Source organism: Poecile atricapillus, unplaced genomic scaffold, assembly GCF_030490865.1.
Source record: "Poecile atricapillus isolate bPoeAtr1 unplaced genomic scaffold, bPoeAtr1.hap1 scaffold_285, whole genome shotgun sequence".
Lineage (NCBI taxonomy): Eukaryota > Metazoa > Chordata > Aves > Passeriformes > Paridae > Poecile > Poecile atricapillus.
Window position 1 is genome coordinate 1856 of NW_026709087.1, and position 14377 is coordinate 16232.

A 14377-nucleotide genomic window follows, 5' to 3' on the forward strand; every position below is an offset into this window, starting at 1 on the left:
ACTATTCATGGTAGTTATTCTGGCAGTTTGTCAGAAAGCTGAAGGATACAACAATTGACCTCCAAAACCAAGAATCAGACATTTCAGATTGCAAGCCAATATTGATTTGAGTTTCTTTCAGCTTCATTTGTAGTGAAAAAGGGAAATCTTTAATCTAAGAAAATGTAATCATACTTTTTCAGTACTCTCTTTAGTTTTGCTTGCATGTGTGTGTACCTTTACCTTTACGTCATGCTGTGTAATTCTTTTATCCTAGGATGAGCGGTGCATGACTCCATTGGTTATTCTGGCATCCTTTATGCCCCCTGCTGCTATTCCTACATTCAGGTACTGTTTGGAAATCCAAAATGCAATGACAAGGAATTTCTTGTTGGCTGTATTTGTTCATTTTTCACAGTCTGATATATTAAATGCCTATTTGGATAAATTAAGACCCTAAAAAACTGTGGTAAGTCAGTAAAATTAGTGATGTTCAAGTCTAAGTTGTTGGTGAATCCTTTGTTTGTATTATACTAATTGTTTTCTGCACTTAAGGGTGTAAAGATAATGTATCTCTTTGTCTGTTTGCTTTTAAGCTGTGGCGTGGTTTCCAGACTCAGAAATATTGACAGTGGAGCTAACCAAGGCAAATATTCTATCCTGATCGACTGCCTGTGCCGCTGGGGTCAAGTGGGGCACATTATGGAAGTAGCCTGCGATTGGCTGTCTGACTCGCTCACCCCAACAAAGGTCTGCATATGACAGGGAGTATAGGAATTGCCAGACTTCTTTAAGGCATCATACTTTTTTAAAATAGAATAAGACTTTTTAATGCTATATTATTCTGCTTTGAAATCAGTTCTAAAGTCAGATACTAAGACTTGTACTGGTTTTGTGCTTCCTTCCTATTCAGAATACTAAAACATCTGAGCGTCGAGTACGTATCCACGTAACACAAGAATCAAAGCCAGACTTAGCAATTGACTACATTGAGTATTTATTGACTCATCCTGTCAATCGTGGTTGCCTCCTTTCTGTTCCTAAAAAGAAACTGAAGAACCTTTTGAAAATTCTTGGTGCTGCAAAGGTAATTTTCTCCTTATCATAAACAGTGTTTATAAAATCAGTACTTCATATATTACCTGAGTCAAACTAAAGGCATGCAGGAACAAATAAATGAGATTCATGATCCCCTCTCCCTTTGTAAAAAGATTTTCCTTTTTATTTGTACATCCAACAAATATTCTAAACAGAAGGATAGTAGTTCAGAATTGTTTATAGATAACAGATTTTAACCAGCTTCTCAGTTTTAGATATCTCAAAATTTTTGTGATCTAATGTTGAGTTTTTTTAAGGCACCTGACTTTCAGAATATGCAGATAAGGAACAGTCTGAAAATAAATTAAGGCACTGCAAAATGGAAGTATTAAAGTATGCTTGTCCCTTTTTTGGGCTTGGTGTTTTGCTGTTTTTATGGGTTTGGAGTTTTTTTTAACCTTTTGTTTAAAGCTGTTGAGGAAAGAAACATTTGAAAAGATTTTCTGAAAAATATAAATGTAAACCTTGATATTTCAGCGGGTTCTTGGCTCAGTTCTGAAAGGAACAGATTCTGGTGTCTGGAATCAAGCAACCAGCCTAAGAGCCTTCAGTCTCTTTTGCAGATTGAGTATTCATCTTCAGCACAAGGTATGCATATAGCTTTCCAGAATAAGCTAGAGTTACAGTTGACAGTATAAGAAAATTCAAAAACAACTGGAGACACAATTGGTAAACTTCCCATTGTTTTTTTACAGTTTTCTGAAGAAGGAGAAGATTACCTTTCACTTCTGAAGGAGACAGGCGCTTGGATAGAAAGTCAAGTTGTACCTTTTATACTAGCAAGTGATCAAGAGAATGGCATTTCAAAACACAGTGATGTTTCTGAATTAATTATCCAGGTTAGAAGATTCTTATAATATAAATCAAGCTGCCTTCAGTTTGAAAAGGTGTAGGTATAGCAATTTGTATGCAGACAAACTGCACTGGCACTTGTGTCATCATTTACAGTGTCCCTTACCCCTGATCTTGATTTGTCCTTCAGAGAAAGCATTTGATGATATAATGTGGGTGATGTTTTAGCTAGTTCTGAATTGTTTTCTGTTGCATTCCTCTAGCATTTCATTTAACCCAAGGTGGATTTTAGCACTGAGATTTTACCAGATTTTGGTGAAAGGAAAGATTAGACGATAGGAAAGATTTGGCTAACTTTGGTCCCAGTCAGTGTCCTTGAACAACTCAGTTCACATATACACAGTCTGATTAAAAATTCTCACTCTGTCTATATGGCTGTCTCATAATAATCTCTTTAGCATGTAACAGCTGTGTCTGTAGAGAAAAGCTCTTTTTGTCTGCTGGTTTCAATTTTGCTATTAAAGGCAGGTAAGACATCATATTTTGCCTCAGTAAATGATAAGTATCAATGCCTTTGATCTGAGCCTTAGTAAAAAAAAAGGGGATTTACTGCCTCTTGAGAAACCATTTACTCTTGGGAAAGGGCAATGGAAACATTAGAAGGACAGCTTGGAATTTGTGCTTTTCAGCAGGTGTGAACTGAGTAACTGCAGTTAGTTACACCAGCTCTCAGGGCATCTTGGCTAAGAATTCATGGTTTTACTATGTTTGGGTTTTATTGAATGGTTACTTTACATAAAGTTTGGCTTTCCTATAATTTTGCACCTCTCTTCTAGGCCTACCTGACAGTGTGTAAAGATGTCATAATGGTGGGTCTGGGAAATGTCACGTTTCAAGCACACCTTTTAGAAATGACTCTTCTGATTATGCAAACAGGTACCCTATTTTGTACTAATACCAACAACTGCATTTATACTTAGCTGACTTTTCTTGTATTGGCAAGTTAGTTAATCCCTAACTTTTAAGGGTTGGAGGGAACACAGGATTCATACTTAAAATATTAATTATTTGATAATCAATAATATGAAACTTTCAGCTAAGGGTTCTCAGAAATTAAATGTATTGTCTACACTTGTAAACTATCACTGTGTGTTGTATCTGAGTTTCATTCTAAGCTTGTACCTGATGAATATCACAACTTTCATATTGTGCTATTTTTCCCTAGAGAGAGGTGGCTTTTGTGCTCCAGTGTTGCTGTGTACTCTAAAAGAAATTATTGAAGCTTCTTTAAATCAGAATACTGAGACAGAGGAAGTGACAAACCTTTTCCACACTCTACAGAACGTCTTTCAGAAAATTTTAGAATGTGTGGCACATAGACTTAAGAAAGAACAGGAAGAAGGGATTCAGGTATCATATTACAGTTCACATTGCTATGTAATTGCTAATGTGTAGATGAATCCCTAATTTTTATGCAAAGGGGTATACTTAGACACTTTGGGGTTGTTACCTCTCTATGACCTACTGTTTGGGTAGACACGTGATTAAATTTTCAGTTGAATTCTCTAAGTTTTATTGTTACCAATTTTTTTTTTTTTTCTATTTTGGTCTCATCATGACAGCAGAACCTGTAAATTGCAGAACAAATTCCTTCTGTTCCAGTGATCCTGGACCTTGCTGGTACTTCTAGGTTGTTAATCTTATCTGCAATTAGATGATCTTCCTCAATCCAGAGCAAAGGATTTTTTTATATATGTTATGATCTTGGAGGGAGGAGAAATTTTCTTTATTATTTATTTCTTTTTGCCAGAATGATACCAACTTTAAAATATGTATGATGTTCTAAAATTCTTGAAAATCTCACATCTTAACAGAAAAGTTGACTTCTTGTATTTTAAAGCAGATACTAAATGTGTAGTAGTGAAATGGGTGGATCATTCTGGGAAATCTGACAATCTACTTTTCAGGACTCAAAAAACATTCAGTTCTTTTTTGTAAGAACCACTGCCTTGTTAATTTCTCTCAGATTTCTGAGTAGACTTCCCAGTTGTTGCTGATTCCCCCTCTGATCCCAAGTGACTAGGATACCTCAAAAGATTTCAAGGTGTGGTCTGCACTTCACAGAGAGACTTGCTGGTATATTTCAATTATACTCAAGCAATCTGAAAAAAAATATGTGTTTTTCTTTCTGGTTTTAGTTGATTCACTCTATTCAGATGCCTCTCGGAGAATTTATCCATTCACTGCAGTGCTGGCATTCTTTGTTCCCAGCAGTTCACCAGAGTGTACTCTCCACTCTCTTGGCTTCAATAGTAGCAGAGATAAATTGTGTGCTACAGAAGGTAAAGTTAATTCTGATTTTTCTATTTAACACTTTTCACTTTTTATGTGTTATGTTGGAACAAAAGAGCTTTATTCAGAAAATTGGTCTTTGTATTGCAGATGAGGATTTTTGGGTGTGTTGGCATGGAATAAACAGGAAATTTAATTTGCTATAATTTCATATTAGAGTTCATTGCTCAGATTTCTGACTGCAGTTGTGTAGGGACAGACTTGTCTGGGTACCTATTTCAGTATCTGCATTTGACAGGAGAATTTAGCAGTTAGGCAGTGTTGGAAATTAACAACGTGGGTTCTGGAATATTCCCTCTGTGCTTTTGTACTGGGACTGGCTGGGAAGGAGTCAGCTTTCCTCCCTGGAGTTCCTGTGCTGCTGTGGTTGGCATTTGTGGCCAAGACACTGTTGAGGACACAGCAGTTTGTTTTGGCTGTTGCTGAGCAGTGCTTGCAGAGTGTTCATGTCTCCTGGTTCCTTCACCTTCACTCTGAAGAAAAGGCTGTGTGTGTGAGGCTGAGAGGCAACACAGCCAAGATTGTGGACCCAAACTGAACAAAGGCTTATGCCACACCATACAATGTGTGTTCAGCAATTAGAGCTCAGGGAAAGACAGAGAACAGGGTCTTGTTGTAATTACCTCACTTCATCTCACCCAGATTAGGGAACTTTGGAAGTGAACTGATGTGTGACAGATTCCCATTCCCTATTCTTGGAATGATCCCATAAGGTTCTGTAGTTCTCTTTCAAAGCAGGCTGATGTCCTGCTTGGCATTCTCTGCTTCCATACAGAGACATTTCACGTGCTGCATCTTTTTTTGGGTTCCTTTGGTTTTTGGTGCAGAGAAATTCCAAATATCTGATCTGCGTTGCTTTGGAAAGTAAAGAAAGAATCTCTAATATTGGAAAGAAAGTTGGACAGAGGTTATTTCATGTTCTGAAAGTCCAAGGAACCACAACTGTCCTTGAAGGAGAAGGGCAGTGTTCCCATCCCACTTTTCTAATGCAGGTAGTGTTAGGAGCAAATATGATGAGTGAGATTGGAAGCTTTGAGAATTAAAAAGGAAGAGCAGAAGCTTTTCAGTAGAGGCTGTACTTTTGTTGTGGGTTCTGGATGTGTCAGAAACTGAGCAAGAAACAGTTGCCAGAAAGTATCACAGAGCAGCTTCCAAGGTTCTGTTCCAGCAGGCACTGAAGGAGTACCAGCTGTTTGCCTGCAGATATTGATGTATCAGCTGAGAGACTGTAGGGTGACAGGTGCTCTTTACAGATGATGCAGAGGAAACATTACTGGGCTTGAATATACTGGAGGTTCATACTCATATATTGTTTATTCCAGTCATTCATCTGAGCTGATGTTTTCCCTGCCCCCAGGTTGTTGTAAATCAAAATTCAGTTGTAACTAAATATTTGTCATACTATCCAGACCTTTATACCAAAAAGAGCAGGTATCCAGAAAATCACTATCTCTGAAGTTACATTTAGAAATCATGGATGCACACTTCAAGTTGGACCCGCAGAGGGGACTCATTTGTGTTTAATAGGCAGTGCCTTTATAAAGGGTGACCCCCAGTGTAGTTAAATGAAGTTTCTGGTGAAAGTAACTGCAGAGAATATTTGCCTTGTTACAATTACTGTTTATGTGGTTTAGTTTCAGTCATTCTTATTTAAATTAGTTTTTATTTGGACACAACAGAGTTGGATTAAAGCTATTCAAAGGATACTTGTGAATGTTTTAATTATTTAAGGATAGGTCCTGGTTAGTGTAATTATTGAAATACAATATTCTGCATACATATCTTTCTTGAGCTATAATGGTTGTTGACTTTTTTTTCCGTTTAAGGCTTCCAGTGAAGAAGACTTGACTATGCCAAAGACTATTTCAGACCTTCCCCCTCTTTCAAGCAGTTTAATGGCTGTAATTTTGAAGTCAGTTAATGTTATCAGGTAAATGTTTCTATATTAATTTTTCCAAGCCTTTTGGTAATATAGAACAGTTTATATGTTGTCAAAAAAATTTTAATTTCTAAATTCTGATAAACTTTGAAGAACTAGTTTCTTTCTAAATTTATTTGGACTATTTAATAATCCCTTTTTCTTGACATACTGCCTGTAGATATTGATTGCTGGGGTTGAGTCCATTTTTTTAACTAAGAGTTCTTCTTATTTACAAGACTGTTAATCATGATGAATTTTTTAATGATACATCTTGGATTGCTTCTTTCATTATAATACTTATAAAGCTGAGTCTCCTCAACACAGAGATATTAAGATGAGATAAAATATTTGCCAGAAATAGAATTAATCCTTTAGTTGAACATCTGCAACGAGATACCTATGGCTGTATTAAAGTCACAGCATTCAAAATAGAAAGTATCTGAGTGCTAAAAACCTCCAAAAGTGAGCTTGTGTTATTTATTTTTTAAGATTTAAACTGAGGGGGAGGGTATTTGCTATATTTAGTGAGGGCTCTGAATGTCTTTTAAAAGTATCACAACTGAATTTCATTTTGCATGGTTTGTTCATACTCAATTTTTCTTTACATGACTGTACACACTAGACTTGTTTTAAAATATAAAGGGGCTTAGAAGTCCTATTCCTCTCCCTGACTTACCACAACTAATTCCTCTTCTTAGCTTCCTCATCTGACAGGCATTGAATATCCCTGTCTCTCCTGTCATGAGGTGTTTTTTTTCTTCTCAGTCCTTCTCTAATTCTAGCTGAATTTGCAAAACAAAAGACTCCAGAGACTCTAGCAACAGTCTAACTAATCCAAATCTTGCACTTGCTTGAGGCAGCAGCTCTCCATCAAGGTCTTCTCTTATAGTGAAACAATTATTTTACACATCTCTTTTCAAAAGAGATGCAGAAAATCAGTTAATTCTTCTGAAACTTTTTCTTGTAGTAATCAATGTGAATCTTGTCCATTCTTGGTGGAAAAAACTGCAAGTTTGGGCCAAATTGTTTCTGAGTACTTGGGAAAAAATATATCTTCTGTAATTTATCTTTTTGGGGCAAAGATTTGGAGATAATTTCCATCTGGTTCTACTGGTGCCTCAGAATTGAGACTGCTTTTAAGGCTCTTTCATAAATCTGTATTGACAGACTATAATCAGAATCCAGTAGCAAATAATTTGGTATTTCAGAAATCTTTATGTCAACATGAACACCTTTGACTTTACGAAATCTGATGTGTCTTCTCTGTGAGGTCACAGTCATCTTGCTCTGAGTTCTGCAGAATCTGTTTTATTTTCAGTGCTAACCAGTCAGCCTCTAGCACTGAATTTCAATCCCCATAGCAGTGATAATAGTGGGAAGCTTGGCAATGCCTGTCCAATTGTGTGAGTATTATCCATTTTAGTAGGAAACTATTTGTATAAAGACGATTTCAGACCTTCCCCCTCTTTCAAGCAGTTTAATGGCTGTAATTTTGAAGTCAGTTAATGTTGTATATTAATTTTTTCAAGGTTTTTTGCTAATATAGAATGGATTTAATGTTGTCATTAAAATTTTAATTTTTAAATTCAAATAAATGTTGAAGAACTAGTTTTTGAATTTACTTCTGAACCTTATATGTATTTTTAAATAGCTTATTGTTCTGTTCTATTTTCTTTGCCTGCAGGCTCATATGACCTTTTTTTGGAGGGAGGTGGGGAAAGGCAGCTGCAGTGAGTCTTGTTACAGGTTAATGAAATTCCAGTGTTCCTTCATGGAGGTTAAGAGTGTGCTTAGTGACCCAAACAATGCTAACAACCAAGTCAGGACCCTGATCCCAGTAGTGTCCGTTAGCAATTTAAGGCCTAGGTGAAGTGGAATCAGTGCTTGGTCATGTTAGTCCACAATGATACAATGAAACTGATGCTATGCCTGAGCAACTTCATAATGCTTATTCCTGAAGCTAAAGATTTTTCATCTTTCTCAGCTCTTAGAAGCAATATTTGAATTTCTGCAGAAGTTTTTTACTGAATTGGTTCTTAACTGCATATTTCATTTTGATATCTTAGCACAATAAAAGCCTGAAGAACAATTGAAGTCAGAACTGGCAATGCATGATGTTCTGTTTTCATAACAGATAATAATATTGCTAAAGGTATTTTGAAATATGTTAGGGAAAGTTACTGTAATGTAACATTGCTGCTCTGTTTTCCCTTTAGTTGATCACAGAACATTTAGCTATGTGCTCTGAGGAGTACCAGGATCTCTTCCATCTCCTGTTTTATCCGTCTTGTTCTTTTATTTTTCTCTGGTTTTGAGAATTGCTTCTGAGTTAAATTTGGGATTTTTACCACAAACACTAATGACCAGTTGCTGTTTCCATCCTGTGGTATTGACTTATTCCCTAGTGCAGTTCAGTTTGGTTGTTAGACCTCATCTGTGACTCTCATTTCATTTCTCTTACCTTGACATATATCCCAAGACACCACTAGAGTTTGCTGGTAATACTTTCATCTCATGCTAGAGGTGAAAAAATCTCTTAAGGTACATATTGGGTTAGTATTTTACAAGGAGCTGCTGTTATGGTCCTGTTATTCAGTTATTTAGTTTCAGTAACTAAAATGTTGCTTGGAAGTGTTTCAGGACATTGTTTAGTTAAACATGATCTTCACTGGGTTGTAATTGGAAGATCATCCATTTTAATATTTATGAGAAACACATTTAAGGTCAAAATGTTAATTAAGTCTGAGTAGGTACTAGCAAACCAGTGGAGTCATAGAATATATTTTTTCAAACTTCAGTAGAAATTTGAGTTAGAAATTTCAGTACAAATTCTGTGAATTAAATTCCAGTAGAACCAGTATTTTTTTTTTGGATCAGCTTTCCTAAAATATACCACAAACTCTTCAATTCTCTTAACAGCCACTTTTTCTGTTTGCAGACTTTTTTATTTTTTTCCCAAGCAATTTACCATGCTTTGATATTCTCAGTTCCAGAGGCACATAGTTTTCAGTTACCCAGTCACACTGCTCTGTCCTGCATGGTATCTTTGAAGCTGTGGTGTCAGGGTAGCATAATTACAAATATGTTCTGTTCAGTTCTATTTTGAAAGAAATATGGTTTATAACACATTTTTTCTTTATTTTTTGCCTTAGGTCAATTTTAAATGAATTAATGGAGTGCATTCACTCTGAAGGAATTGAAGGGATTTTTAGTCTAACAGCTACTGTCTGCATTGTGAATATAATTAAAGGTCAGTTAAAACATTTTTGTCCTTTTTCCATCTTCCTTTTTATGTACTACATTGAAACACACAGTAGTTAATCCAGGACAGTGAAAATCCAATTTAATATCTAATCTTCCATTAAGCAATCTTTTGTGGTTAAAGTTAGTCTACGAAAATATGGAAGGGTGGTGTTGTTTTCTTGAAAAATTATTATTGTTGTCCAACATTTCAACTCGTTTCAAATAGGTGGTAAGCACAAAACTTCACTTCTAAAGGATATTGCACCTGCCATTCAAAGGAAATTGATTGTATGCAAGGATGCTGCCACAGGAGAATTCAGCAGTACTGAAAGGTGGGTGTACAGTGGGAAAGGAGCACTGAGCTCTCCTATCCCCTCTCTGCAGTAATTGGTTCTGTTCTGTACTTACATAACACTGTTAGAACATTCTGAGCGATCGACTGCAAGGTTTAAAACACTGAGGGGGGGAAGTGGGAGGTATTGAGCCCTGCACAGTATTAAATTTCCTGCCCTTATATCTGCTGTGATTGCAATCTTTACATATTTAGCTTCGGGCTATTTTCATTTAATTTGAATGTGTTATCACTTGATCCTGTATATTGCAGGATTCACTTCTGAAGTCCAGGTCTGTTTGCAGCAGGGGTAGAACAAAACAAATAGTCCAGTTACTATTTCTTATTACTAGAAGCTTTTTCTCCCACACTTTGGCATTGGATATATGAATCCAAACCTATGCTGGCAGGAAATATTTACCTGAGTATAACAATAACTTTGAGACCTTTCCACAGGTGATTTTATTTTGCTTTTTTTGGTGGGGGGGATTTCAAATGTCATATCTGGTATATCTTTTGTGAAAATTTTTTTGAAAGTGATTGACTGCATTGTATTTGTAATCAGTTATCTCAGCCCTCTCTAGAGAATCATGATGAATGCTTTAGCCTTTAGTGTCTCACTTAAGTCTTAAAATTTGGGAACATCTGATTTCAGCCTAGTTATTGAATAGCCCATGGAATCAAAAAGTGTGCAAAGGAACCATTATAAGCACAAATACAGAATGTGAAGAAACCACACTGAGGTTATGGACATTAATCCGAAGTTACTGAGAAAGTTTGCAATGCACCACAGAGGCCTGAACATGCAGAGGCCCTTGCAGTCTTTCATTCTTCAAACCGGTGATCCTTACTATTTAGTCAAACAATGGCTGTAGAGTAGACAGACTAAAATAAAAAAAACCAAACCAAAGACTCCCAAACAAGCCAAAAAGCCCATTGTACAGGAACCTCATTGTATAGGAGCTTCATTTACTCAAGTGTCTTGCACAGCTCTCCCAGCCTGTGCACACTTCCCTGGTGTGCTCTTCTCGTGGATCCCCTGGCCTAAGGCACGTTGTTCTCTGGCATTTTAGTGACTTGACATAGACATTGGTGGCTGAGCTGTGCCTCCATCCAGAGGATGGTGCTCTGGGGACCCTTCCATTACTTGAAAGAGGCCTGCAGGAAAGCTGGAGAATTGCTTGGTTGTGAACAAAAAGGCCTTTGGTCAGGATCTAGCTTAGAAACAGAATCAAACATAAATAAACAAAACCCCATTCTTTTCCCCATGAAATTATTTTACGATGGGTTTCCAAGAATCCTACTAGAATATTTTTAACAATAATAATAATAATAATCTGGAAAAGAGGGAGAGCAGCAGGGCATCGTGTTTCAGTTTGCACTTCTAATCAAGACAGTAGAAAAAGCTGTGAAATTAAAGTGAATCTTAACATGATTAAATAAATAGGCACATTAAAGTGAATAATTGCTGCCACTTGAGAGCACTACTGACTATAAATTTCAGTGAGAACACAGATAATTGCTTTATGAATCTATATGATCGTCTCTGCCCAGTGAACTGGGACAAATCAACTTGCATGTTGGGGCAGATGAAGAGTATAAGATGCTACACAGTGTTTTAATTTCATGATATATGAGTGGCTACCTTTGTATAATACCAATTCAGGAGACAGTTGCAGACAAAATTCAAGGATTAGGGATATGAATATGATAATGGGAATAGGAATTTTTCTGTGAATCGGAATTGTGCTATAATGAAATCCAGAAGCTATCACACAGCTTTGCAGAACTGGGGGGGATTCATATTTGTATCGTTACGTTGGGCATTTTTCCTCTCCAGAAAGGTAAAATAATTGATGCTAGAAAGAGGTTTGGAGGAAGTTCTGCAGTGATTAGGTTTTACATGATGAATTAAAGTGTACTTGCAGTCTCACAGCTAAGACAGAACGTCAGAGTAGGCTGGGCCTCTGGTGGCTTCTGATGTGCCATTTGTAGTGCTTTGCTGCTTGTGTGCTAATGTACAGCTAAAATGTGATTATACATGGTCTGAAGTGTGCCCTATTGTTTGTAAACTATTTTATCATCCTACTCAACTTACCAAATTTTAGTTATGGTATGCTGCAAGCTATATCTCTGGTCATTAATATGAAGACAGACCTCTAACACACACTACTGTGCTGCTGCTTGCTAAAATACATTACTGGGTTTTAACTCATTCTTAATAATATTACTGTTTTTTGCTTCTGAATGCATTATCTCCTAATAACTCCTTGAGGGATTATTTTATTCAATATCCAGGTATACCAGGAAATGGTGACATTCTTTAATTTCCCATGAGAACTGGTATTCTGTGCCAGCATCTTAACTTCAGACTTAGGAGTAATCTCTTACATATTAGCAATGAAAGAAAAAAGTAAAAAATGCTGTCTGGTGTAGTAATTAAGGTGCTGCCTTATACAAGGAATTGTCGCACTAATTCAGAAGCAAAACTTTTCAGTGAAATTTAGTCTTCCCTTTTCAGCTGAGTTAGTGGTTTCAGATGGTCCTGTGGGTCTGCATTTTTAAAATGCTGTTCAGTGCATTTAAAAATTCTGGACAACATACTGTATATTGAGAGAATTTCCTCAAAAGTAATGGCACACACATTAGTTTGGTTTATAAAATGCAAATACTTAGGCCTAACACAAAAAATGCAGATAAAGCTGTCAATGCAGTCATTTGGAGGCTAAAGAAAAATGTCTAACGTTCTGTAAAACCTAATGTGCTATAGGATAATAACTCTTACTTAATACTGTGTATTTACTTTATTTAGCATTTTGATATATGAGTATTACAAATTAAATTTAGCTAATGGCTGTGCTGAAAGATATTTATCTAAAATTATTATTTAGCTAGCTCCCAAATTCTTAATTGTACTCTCATTGCATGTGTAAATTATGGCTCTTGAATTGTTTTGGTTTATAACTGGGTATGATTTCTCTGCCTCCCATCTTTAAATTCCCTAGAAAGGTACTTGGTAAAACTGACTTCAGATTGTCTATTTGGGAAGAGCACAGTTATCCCAATTGATGGCTTTTGGCCATTGTGCCAATGGTCCCACATTAAAAATCCATTGGTTTTTTTAGCCTTAAACTGTAACGAAATAAAATTTATACAAAGCAGCATTGCACCTAAACCCACAGAACTTAACTAATTATCCACATTCTGCAGTACCTTGTAGCACTACCTTACTTTGACACTGGAGTTTCATTCTGGTTTAAAGGCTGTGGCACTGTAGAGAGGAGTGTGTAATTAGAGTCAGAGCCGGACTAAGAGGAGTGTGAGGGCAGCTGGATGAGGCAGCTGCTAATAAGGATAAGATAGAAAGCTCAGGCTGGGAAAGAAGTTGCCACGGATGAGAACAAAAATTATAAAGACTGAACAGAGAGGGAGAAATGAAGAAAGTAAAAGAATGAAAAGTGATCTTAGAATGAATTACCTGTAAAGGATTTCACTGTTTTGTTTGAACAAAAGAGTAACAATGCTGTGCAGAAAACGAGTGGGTTCTTTAACTAGATGATGAAATATTAGAAAATGTGCTTGAATTGACACAGTAATTTAAACTGGTTTGCTGCTGGTTATTCTAGAGACAGAGCTGATCAGCATAAAATATGGAAAAGTTGAAAGAAAAAGAATCCAGCTATTTCAAAAGTATTTTGTAAAGGCATTTTACTAAACTAATATGGACTAACTGGTCAAAGAAATCATGTGGTAGCTGTCCTCGGAGATTCAAATAGTTGAGGATTGATTTGGCATTTAGCATTTCTAATTCTGTTATGCATTGTTTTATGGCATTTCAGATTCCTGTATGAATCATCTCTGAAAATTTTGGATGAGTTTTTGAATCCTTGAGCACGCAGAAGCTTTTGTCATGAAAACTGAAGGAAGATGTATTGCTTTTTAAAAAACTTACATTGTAAACTTGTGAATTGTTTAAGATTGTTTTCTGTTATTCTGTACATTTAAAGCAAGCAAAATGTATAAAAGTGTATAAAAGAAATTATGTAATAGTATAGATTTTTCAACAGCTGCAAAGTTATTATTCTGTATAAAAATGTCTTCTTGGGGGGAGTGTAAAAACAGTATTTTTGTATCTTTGTTTTTGTAAAACAAATAAAATTGTATCATAGATACTCTTGAGACTGAGGTCACTCAGTCCCTGGGAGAACTAGACCATATTTCTAAGGGTTATGGAAATGAGTCTTACTTGGAGATATGTGAGGGTCAAAATGGTGATTTGGAATAGCCATCATGGCTTTAACAAGGGCAAACTGCCTTATCAACCTGATTTCCTTCCCTTTTGTAGAAGAAGAGACAGCACAGAATGTCCTGTTTCCTATCTGTAGTGGTTTAGATTTGTCAATTTCATTTTCCCGGCCAATGCACCAAATAAATGTCGTGGTTTTAAGGCAGTAACTAAAAAAATTACTAGAAAACTTACTTATTTCTTGCTGTGAGATATGGATCAGAACAAGAGCAAAACAGGCTTAAAACTTAAAAGGAATAAAGAAAGTTTATTAACAAAACTACAAGAATAAAAACACCTGAATAAACTTCCAGAAAACCCTTTTATCCCCCACTACCCACCATTCTCTTGTTCACATGACAATATAGAGACAAAA

General features: G+C 36.2%; 1 protein-coding gene across 1 annotated transcript; it reads left to right on the plus strand.

Annotated features, from left to right (window-relative positions):
• Positions 1–256: 256 nt before the first annotated feature.
• Positions 257–13748, plus strand: LOC131574389 (condensin-2 complex subunit G2-like; the record flags this gene model as incomplete). Its single annotated transcript, XM_058828842.1, has 12 exons — positions 257–327; positions 576–729; positions 893–1066; positions 1555–1665; positions 1773–1916; positions 2706–2805; positions 3095–3279; positions 4068–4211; positions 6048–6151; positions 9295–9392; positions 9612–9717; positions 13556–13748. Coding segments are annotated over 12 exons (1443 nt in total), but the record flags the coding sequence as incomplete, so codon positions are not given.
• Between the last annotated feature and the right edge of the window lie 629 nt (positions 13749–14377).